Source organism: Ovis aries, chromosome 13, assembly GCF_016772045.2.
Source record: "Ovis aries strain OAR_USU_Benz2616 breed Rambouillet chromosome 13, ARS-UI_Ramb_v3.0, whole genome shotgun sequence".
NCBI classification, from domain to species: Eukaryota; Metazoa; Chordata; class Mammalia; order Artiodactyla; family Bovidae; genus Ovis; species Ovis aries.
Window position 1 is genome coordinate 20,054,045 of NC_056066.1, and position 17,253 is coordinate 20,071,297.

Below are 17,253 nucleotides of genomic sequence, written 5' to 3' on the forward strand. Positions count from 1 at the left end.
AAATGAATGATTAAGTATTTTAAAAAATATATACAAATAATATAAAATCAGAGAATACAATTAAAAACAGTAAACTAATTTGAGCTTCATTTCTTTTCTCTCCAATTTGCAATTAAAGGAACTGCTTTGTTGGAAGCTTTTTAAACCACATAAAATTCTCTTAAATAAATTGATTCAGTGTCTTGCATAGTCACCCTGTACATACAATCCAAGCTGTGGCTATGCAACTTACTGAAAACCCAGAAGAAATAAAAGCAAGCCTTTAATATTAACATTTTATATAACTGCTTTTTTTTTTTTTTCTTGGCAGTGGGGCGCAGCAGGTCTTAGTTCCCTGACCAGAGATCGAACTCTTGCCCCTTGCACTGGGAGCACAGAGTCTTACAGTCTTAACCACTGAACCACCAGGGAAGTCCCTATATCCCTGCTTTTGAATGAATCAGACATAAATCAAGATAGTGGTTTCCTTTAAACAATAATTAATAAATACATTTTAAATGGTTGTTATCATTTTAACATGGGCTTCCCTGTTGGCTCAGAGGTTAAAGTGTTTGCCTGCAATGCGGGAGACCAGAGTTCGATCCCTGGGTCAGGAAGATCTCCTGGAGAAGGAAATAGCAACCCACTTCAGTATTCTTGCCTGGAGAATCCCATGGATGGAAGAGCCTGGTAGTCTACAGTCCATGGGGTCGCAAAGAGTCGGACACAACTGATCGATTTTCACTTTCACTTTCACTTTCCCTGGTAACTCAGTGGTAAAGAATCTACCTGCTAGTGTAAGAGATGTTGGTTTAAACATTGGGTTAGGAAGATCCCTTGGGGAAGGAAATGGCAACCCACTCCAGTATTTTTGCCTTGGAAATCCCATGGAGAGAGGAGCCCGATGGGCTGCAGTCAATGGGGCTACAAAGATTCAGACATGACTTAGTGACTAAACGATAAGAACAACAACATGATGTTAATATACATGCTTGATAGTTCTTTTTAATAGAATTTTCTGTCATGAAAATTGTCTTCTGCATCCACTGTGGAAGTCACTAGCTACAAATAGCTACTGAGCATTTAAAATGTGATGATAACGGAGAGAGTGAATTTTTCATTTTGTTGAATTCATTGACATGTAAATAGCCACACTGTTTTTATATGCTTGTCATTGTATGCTTAATTGTTCCTTTTCGTTCTCTCCCATAAAACTTTGAGGTCCCTAAGGACACCTGATTTCTTGTACATTTTACGATACATGGCAGGGGGGGTTCTCTCTCTATCACTCTCTGAAGGTTTTTAGACATTTATTTATTTTTGGCTGTGCTGGGTCTTGCTTGCTTTGCGGGAGCTTTCTCTAGTTGTGGCGAGTAGAGGCTACTCTGGGTGGTGGTGTGCAGGCTTCTCGTTGCGGCGGCTTCTCTTGTGGAGTACAGACTCCAGGCACACGGGCTTTAGTCATCGTGGTGTATGGATTTAGTTGCTCCATGGCATGTGGAATTTTCTTGGACTAGGAGTCGAACCTGTGTCCTCTGCATTGGCAGGGGGATTCTTATCCACTGTACCACCAAGAAAGTCCTATAAACCTTTACTTTAACACTAATGCTGATAGTCCTACTCAAACTTCCTTCTTTTCTTTAGTACCTATTACCCGACTACCTACTAAATGCAAATTGCCCTAGTTGGTTCTATGAGGAATTAACAACATGCATTATGATTTTGAGTTCATGACATAATGTTAAACTACTAATGTGTATTACAGTGGGAACCACAGATGTTGACTACGTGCCTGTCTGAAGTCATAGCTGTATTAACTCTTGTACAGTATTTTTGCCCTGACCAGTATTAAATTTGGAGACTCTGGGAGGTTTCTTGGTCTATACCAAACTAAATAATTCTCCTCAAATCTCTATCATGCCAATTCACTTTTAAAAAAGTAAATTAAATGTGAAGTTCTAAGCTCTTATCCAATTGAATATGGATCCCATTGGCATTTACTCCTAATGCACTATTAACTGAGAGACAATTTGACAGCTTGAAATTCTGATGCAGCATGCACAACTCTTCAACTAGGTTTAAAGCTCTGTTTTGAATATTTACAAAGTTGGAACATGCTGAAACTATAGCAGGGATCTAAAATTTAATTGTGGTAGGGGACCGTACAGCCTCTCTTTTCACAGAATTTAATTAAACACTTCCATTTGACTCTGTTTCTTGGCTTGCCTCAAGAACTGAGTGTAGGTGAATTTGGTGGTAAAAGCTGATATGAAATGGATGATCAGAAAGAGTGCTTTGACCAAGTGATGGCAATTCGGTAGACACTGAAAAAAATGTGTACCACATTGAAACAGAGAATGCTTGATGTTTCAAACAGTTTTTTAGAAGACATTACACATTTTTTTCAACTTTCATCTCTACTGAAATTGGTACCCACAATGCCATAAATGGGGTAATAAATAAATAAATAAATAAATAATGCGTGTAATAACGTCTGTCCATGCAGCAAGGTAAAAGTCCAATGATTAAGGGGAGAGAAAAAAAAAGCAGGAATTTAAAATGTAGTGAACTGAAAAGGAGTCACTTTGAGTCAAAAGAGAATGATTTCATTTCTCAGGAGCCTCATCTCTGAACAATGCTCTGTCTTTGAAACATGAAGCATTAGAACTCTATGGCATAATGAGAGGAAGAAAAAATTGCTGTTGTGTCTGAACTTGGTTTTGTGGGTTTTTTTTTCATGATATATTTTGTATTATATCATCCAACCACTGAAGCAATTAATTTTCAACTTGCCTTGTGTCCAGTCCTTAGTAAATGGTCAGTAAATATTGGTTGAGTAATGATAGTGCTGAATTCTATGTTATAGCTGCAGCTGTCAGCACCTAAAATAATCCTCTCTGTTTTCTCCACTACCTCGTTAACCTGTCAGTCCTTTGGATTGTGTCACCATTGATGGTGAGTAGGAAACGAAATGATCAAATCTAGGCTCCCTAACTGCAAAAAGAACATTTTCTAGTTAGATTAAATTATTGATAAACAATACTATGTGATCTCCCAAGGTTTTTGCTAATGTCACAACAAACAGGAATTAAAGAAAAAGTATTCTTTTACTTGAGAAAATTTTGAAGACATCAAAGAGAATAGTAGTATGTGATTTTGTAATTTGAGTCAGATATAGAACATGTGTCTTCCTATATTCATAAGAAGCAAGAAAGCAAGAGAAAAGGGTCCTAAAATTGTTCCCTAATGATGTAGATAAATATTTGTCCTCATACTTGTCTGAGCAGGATGCTGGTGTCCCATGTCTTTAGACAGCGCTATAGCATGTGTTTAAAGTACCAGTTAATGTAACTGCTTTGAGCCTCTTAAGAAGGGACCACAAAGGCTGGCAGAAGATGTACTTAGCATTTTCTGGGTCTACATATTTGGAGGAGAATTAAGAAGATGATATTGAACACCAAAGTAATTTTGGGTATTTTTAATTATAGAAGATCTAGTGGGCATAAGTAAATGGAATATTTATATCACTCAAACACACTTTTCACCAGGTGCAGTTTTGGTATCGTTTGTCTCAGCATTCACGTCTCTCACTTTTTACAAGAACATCTCTGAATGGCGATTTGCAGAAGCACAGTGATCTAATCGGAATCTCTGAATCTCCATGGCGACAAGCAAAAATCAATCTCATTGTAAAGGCTGGAGAATCTACTCTCCCTTTTCAGGTAAGCACGTAAGAGATGAACACGACTCAGAAGAAGATGCTTATTTAATGCTGATCTTCCCAGACAATAGTAGAACACGTATGTCCCATAAGTTTATCTGATATTAATAAAGCAAGCATATTCACAGTCAGGGATAAGTAGAGAAGTTATCTTGACTAAGTACTCACGACTTAACTTGTGGAAACAGAGCAAAAGTGGAGGTAAGGATTGAACAGGATGGCAGAGAGAAGAGAAATGTAATGGGAAAATATTTTCTTAAATAAGGATGGTGCAGTACATAAGGTAGTGAAAAAAATCTGAGCTGCACTCCTATTTGCTGTCCATTAATACTGAGAATTTTTATCACACTTTTATGTCATTTTCTTGGTTAAATAATGAAAGAAGGAATCTATAGCTTATCAGATGAGCGCCCCAGCTTCCACCCTTCTGGACATGACTCTCTTCTGGATGATGTTTGGAAAGAGCTAGTTTAGTAACTAGATTGGATGATGGAATCAGAGGAACACACACTGCCATCAGTCAGATGGTCTGAGTTCCCATCTCTGCTTAACCCAAGGGTTGCTAAGTGACTGTATACATTATACTTTTGAGCTTCAGATGTCCCAATCTGTGAAAACCACAGTGATAATAAAAGCAATATTGGGGAAGCTGAGTATTAAAGAAAATGTAGCTAAAACGGTAGCTATGAACATGGGCTCTTTAGCCTGAGGTTCAAACGCTGGTATGTAGTCAGAGGGAAATTGCTTTATCCTTCCATGCTTCTGGATTTTTCTCTATAAATGGGTGCATGGAGGTAAGATTGTTGGGGTGTTCGAAGCCTTTGAAAAATAGCACACCTCATCTGCTACTCACTTCCTAACTGAGGCAAATACAGAGGTCAAACAGGGAGAACAAACTATTTTGGAGAAGATGCCTTTAGAACCTTCAGGGATATATTTAAAATAAGGACTTCCCTTGTGGTCCAGTGGTTAAGAATCTGCCTGCCAATGCAAGGGACATGGGTTTGATTCCTGGTCCAGGAGCTAACATCCCACTGGCCACAGGGCACTTAAAGCCTGTGCTCCACAACAAGAGAAGCCAACGCAAAGAGAAGCCTGCACATGGCAAGTAGAGATTAGCCCCCGCTCTTCATAAGTAGCCAAAGCCTGTATGCAGCAGTGAAGAGGCAGTGCAGCCAAGAAATAAATTAAGTTTAAAATAATACTTCACCTCAGAATAAACAGCCCCACCCAGAGAACAACCAACTGCTAGAGAATCCAAGACAACCTTTGGGGAAACCATCTTATCCTAAGTGAGTATGATATATCACTGTTATCTCCTCAGTTGTAACAAATGCCCCCCTCTGATAGGGGATGATGATGATGGAGAAGGCCATGGATGCTTGGGGGCAGGAGGTGTGTGGGAACCCTCTGTACCTTCCTCTAAAGTGTGCTCTAAAACTGTCCCTAAAGGTGCTCTAAAATCTTAATAAAAAACAAAATACAAAAACCAGAATGTCCTTTGTTGAAACTGACTCTTTGAAAACTCATACTGTTCTTTCTGGGCTTCATTAACCTGTCACTTATTATTAAAGAGTTTTAGCATAGTATAGGTGTTTTTTAAATTTAATATTTCTTCTTTTGTCTTTGTTTTGCAGTGAAAATTGAGGTTGCTCTTTATTATCTGGGGACGTATTAACTAGTTTGTGGACTGATCAGGGTTTGGAGAGATTTTGTAATTTGGCAAACAGCCGCACTCTGGTGCTCTCTGTTTTCCTTCGCTCCCCTCTGTGGTGAATCAGCATCCTGTGGTGGTTTTTCTCTTTCCTAACCCGAGGGCTCCCAGTCAGCACCAATCAACCTCTTTTTTTTTTTTAAGTATATTTTTGGTTGCACTGTGCGGCATATGAGATCTTAGTTTCCCAACCGGGGATCAAACCTGGTGCCCCCCTGCCCTGGAAGCACGGAGTCTTAACCACTGGGCCACTAGGGAAGTCCCAGGCTCTTCTTAATTGTTCTGGCTTTGGAGGGGAGTGAATGGCCCTGGGTTCTTGCTTTAAGCCTCAGCTGTTTAATTTGCCCCTGAGAAGGTAAGGGGTTTAGCCTGTGCCTCTGTTCCTTACGTGATCCTGTTACTTGGCCGTAGTAAAGGCTTGTTTTAGAAACTATAGTCAGTGGAAAGAAAAATAAGAACTGTTTTCTCAGATTTCACTTTTCAGAAGGCTATTATAGGTCCACGGTCTCTAAGCAGCAATTTAGAAAGTCAAAATTTGGAAAGCAATAAGCTTTTGAAAAACAAATTTAGAGACAAAATTTAACCTGACCTGAACCAGTGTTAAGCAGTTCATTTAGTGATGGGTTTGATGATAGAGACCTGCCCTCGGTCTCTCTGAGGGCATCATGATAGATTTAAGATGAACATCCACAACTCTGAACAATTCAGATTTCAAATCCTAGTTGGACTCAAAGACTGTGGGTAAGGAATTGGGGTCTGTGTTAACATCCTGGTGTGAATCAATGCAGATTTTATACACATTTTATAAGAGAGATAAATATACAGTCACACACATATATAACATGTGTTTTTATTGAATACATTGACATTGTTTAGATACATTATTAAACCTTTCAAACAAGTAGAAAGTACACAGAAAGGCAAACACCCATGTACTTAAACTTCAGAATGAATTAATATGAACATTTTTATTTGCTTATAATGTTGATATGTTTGTTTCTAAAAACACAGCTTTTATCTTCTTGGTACCCTTTTCTACTCCATTTCTTATCCTCTACAAACAAAGATGCTAAAATTATGTTGTTTTTAACCTGATTTTTCTAAGTGTGTTTTCAGAGTTATAGAAATATGCGTGAGGAGTCTAGCTAGATGTAGTTCTGCTTCATTCTTTGGTCAACAGCAAACAGAAAAGATGTTATACCTACAAAGAGTCAATCCAGCTCTTACATATTCAAATATTTAAAGTTTATCTTCTTGGAAACAGGCTCCTTTGGCACTTTAAATTTAGTGGACTGAAGTATTTAAGGGTGACCTTCTTCATTGCCTGACCATCAGTTTAATGCGGCTAAGCATATATTTGTACAGAGTTATCTAATCCAAACATTGGAAAGGAGAAAGGCATGGGACTGTGTGACCTCTCCATTCTCTTGTAGCCATGACATTCAGATTCAGTGTGGTCCTTTCCTGTCTCTTGTACACATCACAACAGAATATAAATTGCTCTGATTTCTTTAGGAAATCAGTGCCTGGGTTAGGTAGGGCTTTCAGTCTTCTAGTAGAAATGGATTTGACTTACTGTTTATTTTGCAAGAACAGCAAATTAGCATTTTAATATTTTCTCCATTGCCTTTGAAGTTTTTATTGGAAGAACATAAGTCACATAGTGCACGTTGATAGTATTTTTTTTTCTGATCTGTTTTAACTGTTCCTACTCATTTTAAATATTCAGCTTTTTACACAAATATATTCACTTAATTTGCAATTTGTTTCCTAACTCTTCTTAATTTCATATCTAGAAATGGTACTTTTTCTGAATACTGTTTATTGATTTCAGGTTGATCTGTTGTCTTTGAGTTTGCTACTAAAACATAATCATGTCATATTTAGATTTTATTTTAAGATGACCATTTTGTGGAATTTTCTACAATAATTTTCACTCTTGATCACTGTTGATGGTATAAATCAATAACAATTTCCTGACGTTATTTGAGGATTCGGTGAAGGGTAAGATTTATAATGCAAAGTAAAATCTGGTCTGGTCTCTGTAATGTTGCTATGTCCTGGCCTTCTTAGTCCAGGGCTTCATTAAATCTTCTTTTGCCAGGTAATTCTGTCCTCCAGCGTCTCTGAAGACCAGTTATCTCTTATTTCATGGTAGTGATGATGATCAGCATAATCATCCATGGCTCAGGTTACACATTTTTCTTACTCAAAATGTGACCTTCAACCAATAACTTCAGCTCTCTCAGCTCTGTTTCCTTTGCTTTAAAATGTGGATGAAAATAGCACTGTCTTCACAGGGTTAAAATAAGTGAATGTATTTTAACTTATTTAGCTTACTCCAGGCCTGGCATGTAAAAAAAAAAAAAAAAAAGCATCCAAGCTCTTTAGTAAAAGTTTGCTGTTGATCTTATTTTTAACACCACCGTCATTATTTAAAAATTACTGTAGTCCAGTTTTTCTTTATTTTTTCTTGCCATACTCCCATAGTCTCTGTTTCCCCTTAGATTCATATTTATTCATTCTCATTATTCTTTGTTTAAAACAAGATATCAAAAAACCAAAATTTAAATATTCTAGTTGAATATTTCTCTGGAAAACCTTCTCTCAGTTTTGCAGATGTAAAAAGTGATCACTTGACTGTAAACAATGTTTACCATTGCCGTGCTTCCTGAAAGCAAAAACAAGAATTGATTCTGCTCACTCAGGGGGTAATATAATTGAATATAACAAAACTCAGCAAGATCCTAAAAAATAGTTCTAGAAGGAAAGATATTTACATATAATTAGAAATTTTAGTTCTCAAGTTACCTTCAGAATCTTCTTAAAATTAGGTTTTTCTCTCTGCCTTTTTGCACGGTTGAAGCATCTCTTCTAAGCAATCTTTGGCTCACACAGTGATTATTAACTGATAACTCTAGTTCTCAGGGGGAACTGCCTTCAGTGATGAAAAATCAGCTTGGTTTAAAGCAAGTAATACAAAATAGAAACAGTGAAGATTTTAGCACAATCAGGTGAAATTATTTACAGATAAGAGATATATATTTTTAGAGGAATTATAACATTTTTCTCTACTTAAAATTGGAGGATTTTAATTAATCCAGATCAAATTGTAACTGTTCATCACATAGTCTTGCATTTAATTATATAGAGGAAAGCAGGCAAAGGTATAGATGACCTAAAACTGAAGTTTAGTATTACCTCTCTGCTGAAACTTTTTTCTGAATTCTCTCTCACATTCTTGGCAGAAGTAATAAAGTGCTTTTCTTTGATTCTCTTAGTATCTTATGTATATTTCTTATATAGTACTTATGGTATAGTTTAGGTGTCAATGTGTCTTACCGAGTTAATTTTAAGGTCTTTGAGCTCAGAGATCCTCCCTGATAGCATGGAGATGCACTTACTAGCCACTTGCTAGCCTGGACTACTGGTCCTGCTATGTGTTGTTAAGACTCTGCACATATTTTTTTTTTTTCTTTCTTTCTTCTTCTTTTTTTAAATAACAACATAATGTGAGTGATTAACAAGAAAGAAAACAAATTATATTAGTCATTGTTTAGAAAGTTAGAATAAATTAAACTTAAGTAGATGCCTCCAAGTGCTTTACCATATGAATATTATTAAACATTGTAAGTGGTTTTTTGCCTAAGTAGGTTTCCATATATGTATATATAATCTATATAAGTGTTTAAATATTCTGATATGTAAATGAATCATTGCCTTCAGCAGACACATTACAAATGAACTCATATCTCAATTAAATTGAGTTGTAAACCACGCAGTTGATTACCCCAAAGAGCTCATTTTAAATGCTTATAACTCTTAATGGCTCCAGTGGGAAGGTGGCCCTTCAGTTGTGATGAATGTTGTAACTTCTAATTGAAACAAGGTTACCTAGGATATTAAGGTTGCATAAGGTGCTGTCAGAGCAGTTATGACTTTATAAATTCCTAATCTGAATTTTCTGATCAAAACAATTTTCTAAAATTAGGTTGGAAGATTGGGACATATGCAAATAAGCTTCTCTACACAAAGAAATATGATTGTAATACATTTACTTTTGTTAAAAAATGATTAAGGAAGATAGTTTAGGGGGTACAAACAAGGTTTATTCAACACTTCAAGAAACAGTCTCTAATTTGAAGAAATGCAAAATGGGGTGGAAGGCAAGAAGCTTTATAGGGTAAAGAATAAAAAATGAGGAAGAGATAAAACAGAAAATATTCAGTTGGTTGAGGCCTCATAGTCAACCTTGTTTGGGTTGAGAAGGAATAAGGAATAGAGCCAAGAGTTGGCTAGAAGTTTGGATACTGACTGACTGAATTTACTGTTTCTGGTCAAGAGGAGTGTTTAAAGGTATGAAAGTTACTTAAGTTTTGATTTGCTGTAATGGCACCCAGGGCAGGAATGGCTCCATCTTGGGCCTAGAAAATTTTTTTTAATGTTTATAGTGTATTTCTAATAATTTATCTCTCTGTAATTTTAGTTAATTTTGGAAGCTACAGTTTTATCATCAAATGCTACTGTTGCTTTAGATGACATCAATGTATCCCAGGAATGTGAAATTTCATATAAGACACTTTCAGGTACTAGTGTGCAAAGCAAAGGTAAGTTTTTTCTTTTTTTTTCCTTATGGTTTTTGCAATTTTGAACATTGAAATGGTTTTCTTTGATATCAAAATATAAAAATATATGTATACATTTTAAGTTTCAGGTATGGACCATTTAAAAAATCTTTTTTGAATTTGTTGCAATATTTTTCCGTTTTGGTTCTTGGCCACAAGGCATGTGTGATCTTAGCTTCCTGACCAGGGATGAAACCCTCACCCCCTGCATGGGAAGGCAAAGTCTTAACCACTAGACCATCAGAAAAGTCCTTCAAAATATAAAATATATTAGAATCCTTCATTAATATAGTTCATTAATACCAGGATGTGGATTATGTCACATGTCCATGAAAACTAAAACATTTCTTTTTTTTTTTTTTTTAAAGGTAAAAATATGATCTATCACAGTCTAGGCCCAAGGCTATCCAAATTAACACTGTACACTTGTGGCTAAAATTGTCACATACAGATTATTTAATTATAATAGTTATGAAAGAATTTTAAATATTTTGCATGTTTTAAAATACCTCTCTAAAAATCAATTGTATTTTAATATTGTTTGATACTTCAAGTGAATATGTAATTAACTTCATGTTTCAGAATCACTCGGGAGTTCAAAAAAAGTATTGTTTGGAAAAGTGACTTAAGGCCAAAGAAGAATTTCAAACTTGACCCTAAAATTATGTGTTTAAATTCAAAACAACCTTTTCAAGAAACAGATGGAGTTTGACTAATTCTTTGACTACATATTTTGTAGAGAATTTCAATTGAGAGAAAGATATACTGTCATAAAAATGGATCCCAAATAATAGAATAGGCATTTTTGAAAACCTCTCCGTAATATGCGGGCTTCCCTGGTGCCTCAGTGGTGAAGAATCCACCTGCCAATGCAGGAGACTCAGGTTTGATCCCTGGGTGGGGAAGATCCCCTACAGAAGGAAATGGCAACCCACTCCAGTATTCCTGTCTGGGAAATCCCATGGACAGAGGAGCCTGGGGGTCTATAGTCCATGGGGTCTTAGTGAGAGCACGTTGAAACGGGTATATATGGTGCCTGCAGTTACTTTGTTATTTTAACACTGGTTGATGTTTCTCTCTGACCACCCCTTTCCTCAGGTCTCACTTAAGAAACAAAAATAAAAATTAAAAATGTTTCTGAAAATTGTCACACTTCATTTTATTAATCTCTTTACATGAAAAATAATTGCATGTGGACATCAGGCATGTCATACATTCTGAAGTTATGTTTTCTTATTTGACATATTTAGTGAGAGAAGTTGCATTCTTAACAGGAGCTAAATGCATTAATCAAGGATGATATAGGAGAAACAATTTTAAATTGAGATCTCAGTTAAAGAACTTTTCATTAAAGATCCTTTATTAAAGGCATCTTTCATTGGTGAGGCTGTATATTCTATGTCCTAACTGTATTGTGTTAACATGCTTTTATGTTATTCAGAATATGTGTCCTGAATTTACAATAAACCATTCTAAGCTGTGTATAGTGTGTGTGTGAGGCAGGGGGCGGGGGGGTGGGGAGTGGGGGTTGATAGACATTACAGAATGCAAAGCAGCAGATTTAATGATTAGTGAGTTTTGGAGGGTTAACTGGAATTACCTTATTCCTGTTAATTAATTAAACATTTTCCTTCTCCTAATTAAATGCTGCATCACCAGAATTGGAATAGTAGGAAGGTATTAGAGTTGACATTGAGGGCGGTGTATTTGGAAGCAGAAGTAGTTAAAAGTTTTAAATTATCAGTAAAATTAACCTTAGTAGAAGTCTCTGAGAATACTTGATCTCACTTACAGAGAATTCTCTTCATAAATTAACTCAAAACTCATTTATGTGCGCTTCAATTGGCACACCAGCTCAGTTGGTTAGAGCATAATTCTCATTAGGCCAAACTTACGTGAATGATTCCTGAAAGACCAATGATTTTACACAAAGGAAAAAACTTTCTTACCATTTGTACAAATTTATCCAGCAGGCAATTATAAGATCTCCTTCATGGACTTAAGTGTTATTCTACCAAGCAGGAGTTTAGGGATGGGAGTAGAAGGGGACTTGTCAAGTCCTACTTATGGTGAGTTATGTTATATTTATGGCCAGAGATTTATTGAGACCCTATGCTTGCCATCTTTAGCCCATTTAAAAACTAGTGTTCATGAAACAATTATACATTCCATCTATTTGTTGGAAGAGAAAAAGATGTTTTATTCTCTCCATCTCTTAATTTGAAGCTGGACTTGTGCCACATGAGGACACAGGCTGGACTTCATCCAGCAGGGTATATGATTTCACATCTGACTGTCCAGATGGAGCAGAGGAAGCTACCTGTGGTAAGTGAGAGAGTCCAGACTCACTTGACTAAGATCTGTGGGTACATATTTACTCTCTGAATGTAAAGTGCATATTACTTAATGTTTATTTTTTGTTATTATTTTAAAAATATTTTTATCAAGGTGTGATTAATGTATAACATTATATTTGTTTCAGACATACAACACAGTGCTCTGGTATTTGAATATAAGGCAAAATAACCATGAAAATAAGTCTAGTTATATCACCATACATAGTTATAAAATTTTTTCTTGTAATGAGAACTTTTATTAAAAAAAAACTTATTTGGCTGTACTGGATCTTAGTTATAGCATATGGGATCTCTGTTGCCCTTAACTTTAAAAATTTACTCACTTAACAACTTTCAAATACACAATATAATATTATTGATTATTATTACCATGCGATACATTATTCCATCCTCATGACTTACTTATAAGTTTGTACCCTTTGATCCCCGATTCCCTGCCTCTGGCCATCACCAATCTGCTCCTTGAACTAGGACCTGGGGTTTTTGTTGTCTGTTCGTTTTCTAGATTCCAAATGAAATCACGTGGTATTTGTCTTTCTCTGTCAGACTTCTTTCACTTAGCCTAATGCCCTCAAGGTCTATCTGTGTTGTCACAAATGACAAGATTCCTTTGTATTTTATGGCTGAATATTATTCCATTGTGTCTATGTACCACATTTTCTTCATTATTGTAGTAAAGCTGCAGTGAACAGGGGGCACATAAATGTTACTGAGTTAGTGTTTTTGTTTTCTTCAGATAAATTCACGGCACCGTCTGAGTGTCCTATACTTTTAACTCAGTTCTGACACTGTCTACCCAGAGATGCCATTACGTTCTACAGGTTAAGGCTCCATCCTACAAGACTGCCTCCCTTCTTCTGCTGTACATTGGATGATGATCTCAGTTCCAGGTTGTTATTAATTGGCTGGCTGTAAATCAGGTTTCTTGGACTCCCTCCTTGGATTTGATTAATTTGCTAGGGCAGCTCACAGAACTCAAAGAAACATTCTACTTACTAGATAACCCGTTTATTATAAAAAGATGTAACTCAGCAACAGTTCGATGGAAGAGACACAGTGTCGGGGGAAAGGATGAGGAGCTTCTCTGTCCTCTCCAGGTGCTACTCTCTCAACACCTCCACGTGTTCACCAATGTAGAAACTCTCCAGACTCCATCCTTTTCGGTTATTACGAAGGCTTCATTACATAGATATTAACATGATTGATTAAATCGTTGGCCACCAATTCAACCTCCAGCCTATCTCCTCTCCTCAGTGGTCAGGGGTAGGACTGGAAGTTCCAACTTCTAATCACATAGTTGGTTCCACTGGCAACCAGCCTCCATCCTTAGGTTCACTCCAAAATTTCCTAATTAACATGAGAATACACAACTTTGTTATTCTCCATACTTAGGAATCCCTAGCGGCTTAGCAGTAAAGAATCCAGCTGCAGTGCAGGAACTTCAGGAGATGCACGTTTGATCCTTGGGTTGGGAAGATCCCTTGGAGAAGGGAATGGCGACCCATTCCAGTATTTTTGCCTGGGGAATCCCGTGGACAGAGGAGCTGGGTGAGCTACAGTCCATACGGTTGCAAAGGGTTGGACAGGACTGAAGTGACTTAGCATGCATGGAACTTAGCACACTTAGGAAATTCCAAGGATTTTAGGAACTCTGAACCAGAAACAGGGATGAACCTTTTGGATGTAATCCCGCTTGTTTATTTTTGCTTTTGTTGACTCAGCTTCTGGTGTCAAATCGAAAAAGCATTACAAAGACTTTTGTCATGGAGCCTTTTGCCTGTGTTTTCTTCTAGAACTTTTGTGTTTCCAGTCGTATGTTGAAGTTTCTAATGTATTTTGAGGTAATTTTTGTGTATGGTGTAAAGAGAGTGGCCCACTTTGGTTTTATTTTTATGTGACTATCCGGTATTCCCAGCACCATTTATTGAAGAGACTATCTTTTCCCCATTGTTTATTTTAACCTTCTTTATTGAACATTAATTATCTCTGGGTGGGTTTACTTTTGGGCTCTCTATTCTGTCCCATTGATCTATGTTTATTTTTACATATGGCAATAACATAGTTTTAATCATGATCCCTTGTAATATAATTTGAAATCAGGGTGTGAGATGCCTCTGTCTTTGTTCTTCTTTCTCAAGATTGCTTTGGATATTTGGTGTCTCTTGTGATTCCATAAAAATTTTGGGATAGTTTGTTCTATTTTTGTGAAAAATACCCCTGAAACTTTGTTAGGGATTGCATTAAATCTGTAGATTACCTTGTGGGCGGGGGAGGGGGTGTAGCATGGACATTATAACAATATTAATTCTTACAATTCATTGAGCATAGAAAATTGTTCCATTTATTTCTGTCATCATCCATTTCTTTCATCAATATTTTATAGATTTTAGTGTCCAGGTTTTTCATCCCCTTGGTTAAATTGATTCCTAAATACTTTGTGGGTTTTTTTTTTGGGGGGGGGTGCAATTTTAAGTGTCAGTCTTTTCTTAATTTATCTCTCATAGTTCATTATTGATATATAGAAAGGCAATAGATTTTTGTATATTGTTTCTGTATCCTGCAGCTTTAGTAATTCATTGATTGGTTCTAACAGATTTTGGGGGAATCTTTCATAATCATGTCATCTGCAAATAGTTTTATTTTTTATTTCTGATTTTGATACTCTTTATTTTATTTTTCTTGGTAGATATTGTGACTAGCTCTTCCAATACTGTTAAATAAAAATGATAAGTGTAGGCATCTTTGTCCTATACTTGATCTTAGAGGAAAAATGTTCAGGTTTCATCATAGATTATGTTGATTGTGGGCTTGTCATATATGGCTTTTACTATGTTGAACTACATTCTGTTAATACCCACTTTGTTGAGAGTTTTTATCATAAATGGATATTGAATTTTGTCATGTGCTTTTTCTGCATCTATGGAGATGATCATATGATTTTTATCCTTCATTCTGTTCACATGATGTATCACATTTGCTTCATTTTGTTACATGGTGTATTACATGTGTAAATACTGAAGCATCACTGCATTCCTGAAATGAATCCTTCTTGATCCTAGTGTTTGATCCTTTTAAGGTGCTCTTGAATTTGGTTTGCTAATATTTTTATTGAGGTGTTTGATGAAAATCTTTGTTCATCAGGAATATTGCCCTCCCCCCTTTTTTTTTGTTACCTGTGGCATCCTTTTCTGATTTTGGCATTTAGGTAATGTTGGCCTGAAGGTGTATTTGGCAGTGTTCTTCCATTTGGAGGAATTTGCTGGGATGCTGTGGGCTAGATTTTGTTAACAGCTTAGTAGTCAAGGAAGAAATTATCCACCAAGATGCCTGCAAAACTCACTGAAGGGTGACTTAACTGCATTGTGTTATAAGGCTGGTTGTCATGGTTTAAGAACAAAAACAAGAAAAAAGTACCCTGGAACCAAAAAGGGAAGCTCCTTGTTCTGCCATGCTTTGTGGCATTCTTTGCTCTTCACTAAGAAAGCCAACCATTGTATGAGCTATTGAAAAGAGAAATGTTTGCACAGTCCAGCTCCGTTATCTCAAAGCAGAGCAAAGAGGGTAGATTTGGAGCTGGGACACAATGTGATTATAATTGGGACACATTCCTAATGTTGTGTAGTTTCTGATTGGTGGAAGGCCATCTTACATGTGGGTAATCTGTTCCCAGAACACATTCTTAACCACACATTTTGCAACCTTTCTGTCCATCCAAGTTCATCATTAAATTGAAAATGATAGTTTCCAGAAAAGAAAAGTGGCTTCCTTGATCAGTTTGAGAAATAGGAAATTTGAATCCAGTGAAAGAATTTACTTTTGGAGGAGAAATCATGCTCTCAGGACCCTAGGATGTCAAATGGTATCTTAGGAATTCTGTCTGGAAGTTTTAAAACATTAATGTCCTTAAAAAAAAGAAACCTTAATCTTTTCCCTTTAGAAATTATTTTGTTTATCATATTACATTTCATAAATCAGAAATGTACTAAATTTCTTTCCATTCCAATTGTGTGTTTCAGGAATTTAAAAGATTTATAGACACAGAGGACTGGGATCTTTATGTGGCACTGGATCCATGATTATAGTGAATTGAGTTAAAAAAATAAGCAAACGAACTCCATATCTCTAAAATCTTTGTCTTTATGTCTTTGCTTGTCCGCCCACCCGCCCCCCCCGCCCCACCCCTGCAAGGCTGATTTTATCCTGATGAATCTGTTTTGTCATACAAATGCTAACCCTTCAACCCAATTTTATGAATTAATAAATTAAAGATTCCAGCAGTGAGTTGAGATGAAGTAAAGGCACAGTAAGAATTTGGAGTACAAGCAGGCATCTTTTGTCTTCTTTGCAGCAAAAAAGAGAGGTAAGCACAGTGATTTTAGGCCGACAGTCTAGCAGTGAACAAACTTGTTAGTTTTCCCATAGAAAGCTTCAGTTCAGTTCAATCGCTCAGTCTTGTCCAACTCTTTGAGACCCTATGAATTAATTGCAGCATGCCAGACCTCCCTGTCCATCACCAACTCCTGGAGTTCACTCAAACTCATGTCCATCGAGTCCGTGATGCCATCCAGCCATCTCATCTTCTGTTGTCCCATTCTCCTCCTGTCCCCAATCCCTCCCAGCATCAGAGTCTTTTCCAATGAGTCAACTCTTCACATGAGGTGGCCAAAGTATTGGAGTTTCAGCTTTAGCATCAGTCCTTCCAAAGAACGGCCAGGATTGATCTCCTTTAGAATGGACTGGTTAGATCTCCTTGCAGTCCAAGGGACTCTCAAGAGTCTTCTCCAACACCACACTTCAAAAGCATCAATTCTTCGGCGCTCAGCTTTCTTCACAGTCCAACTCTCACATCCATACATG

At 36.6% G+C, this 17,253-nt stretch overlaps 1 protein-coding gene across 3 annotated transcripts in view; it reads left to right on the forward strand.

The window, feature by feature from the left end:
- The window catches only part of MALRD1 (MAM and LDL receptor class A domain containing 1), a 600,846-nt gene that overhangs the window by 78,731 nt on the left and 504,862 nt on the right, over positions 1 to 17,253 (forward strand). For all 3 annotated transcript variants that reach the window (XM_042230497.1, XM_060397269.1, XM_042230498.1), the window contains exons 13-15: positions 3,528 to 3,701; positions 9,901 to 10,021; positions 12,266 to 12,364. In XM_042230497.1, coding sequence (XP_042086431.1) covers positions 3,528 to 3,701; positions 9,901 to 10,021; positions 12,266 to 12,364 — 394 coding nt within the window. The remainder of the gene's footprint in view (positions 1 to 3,527; positions 3,702 to 9,900; positions 10,022 to 12,265; positions 12,365 to 17,253) is intronic.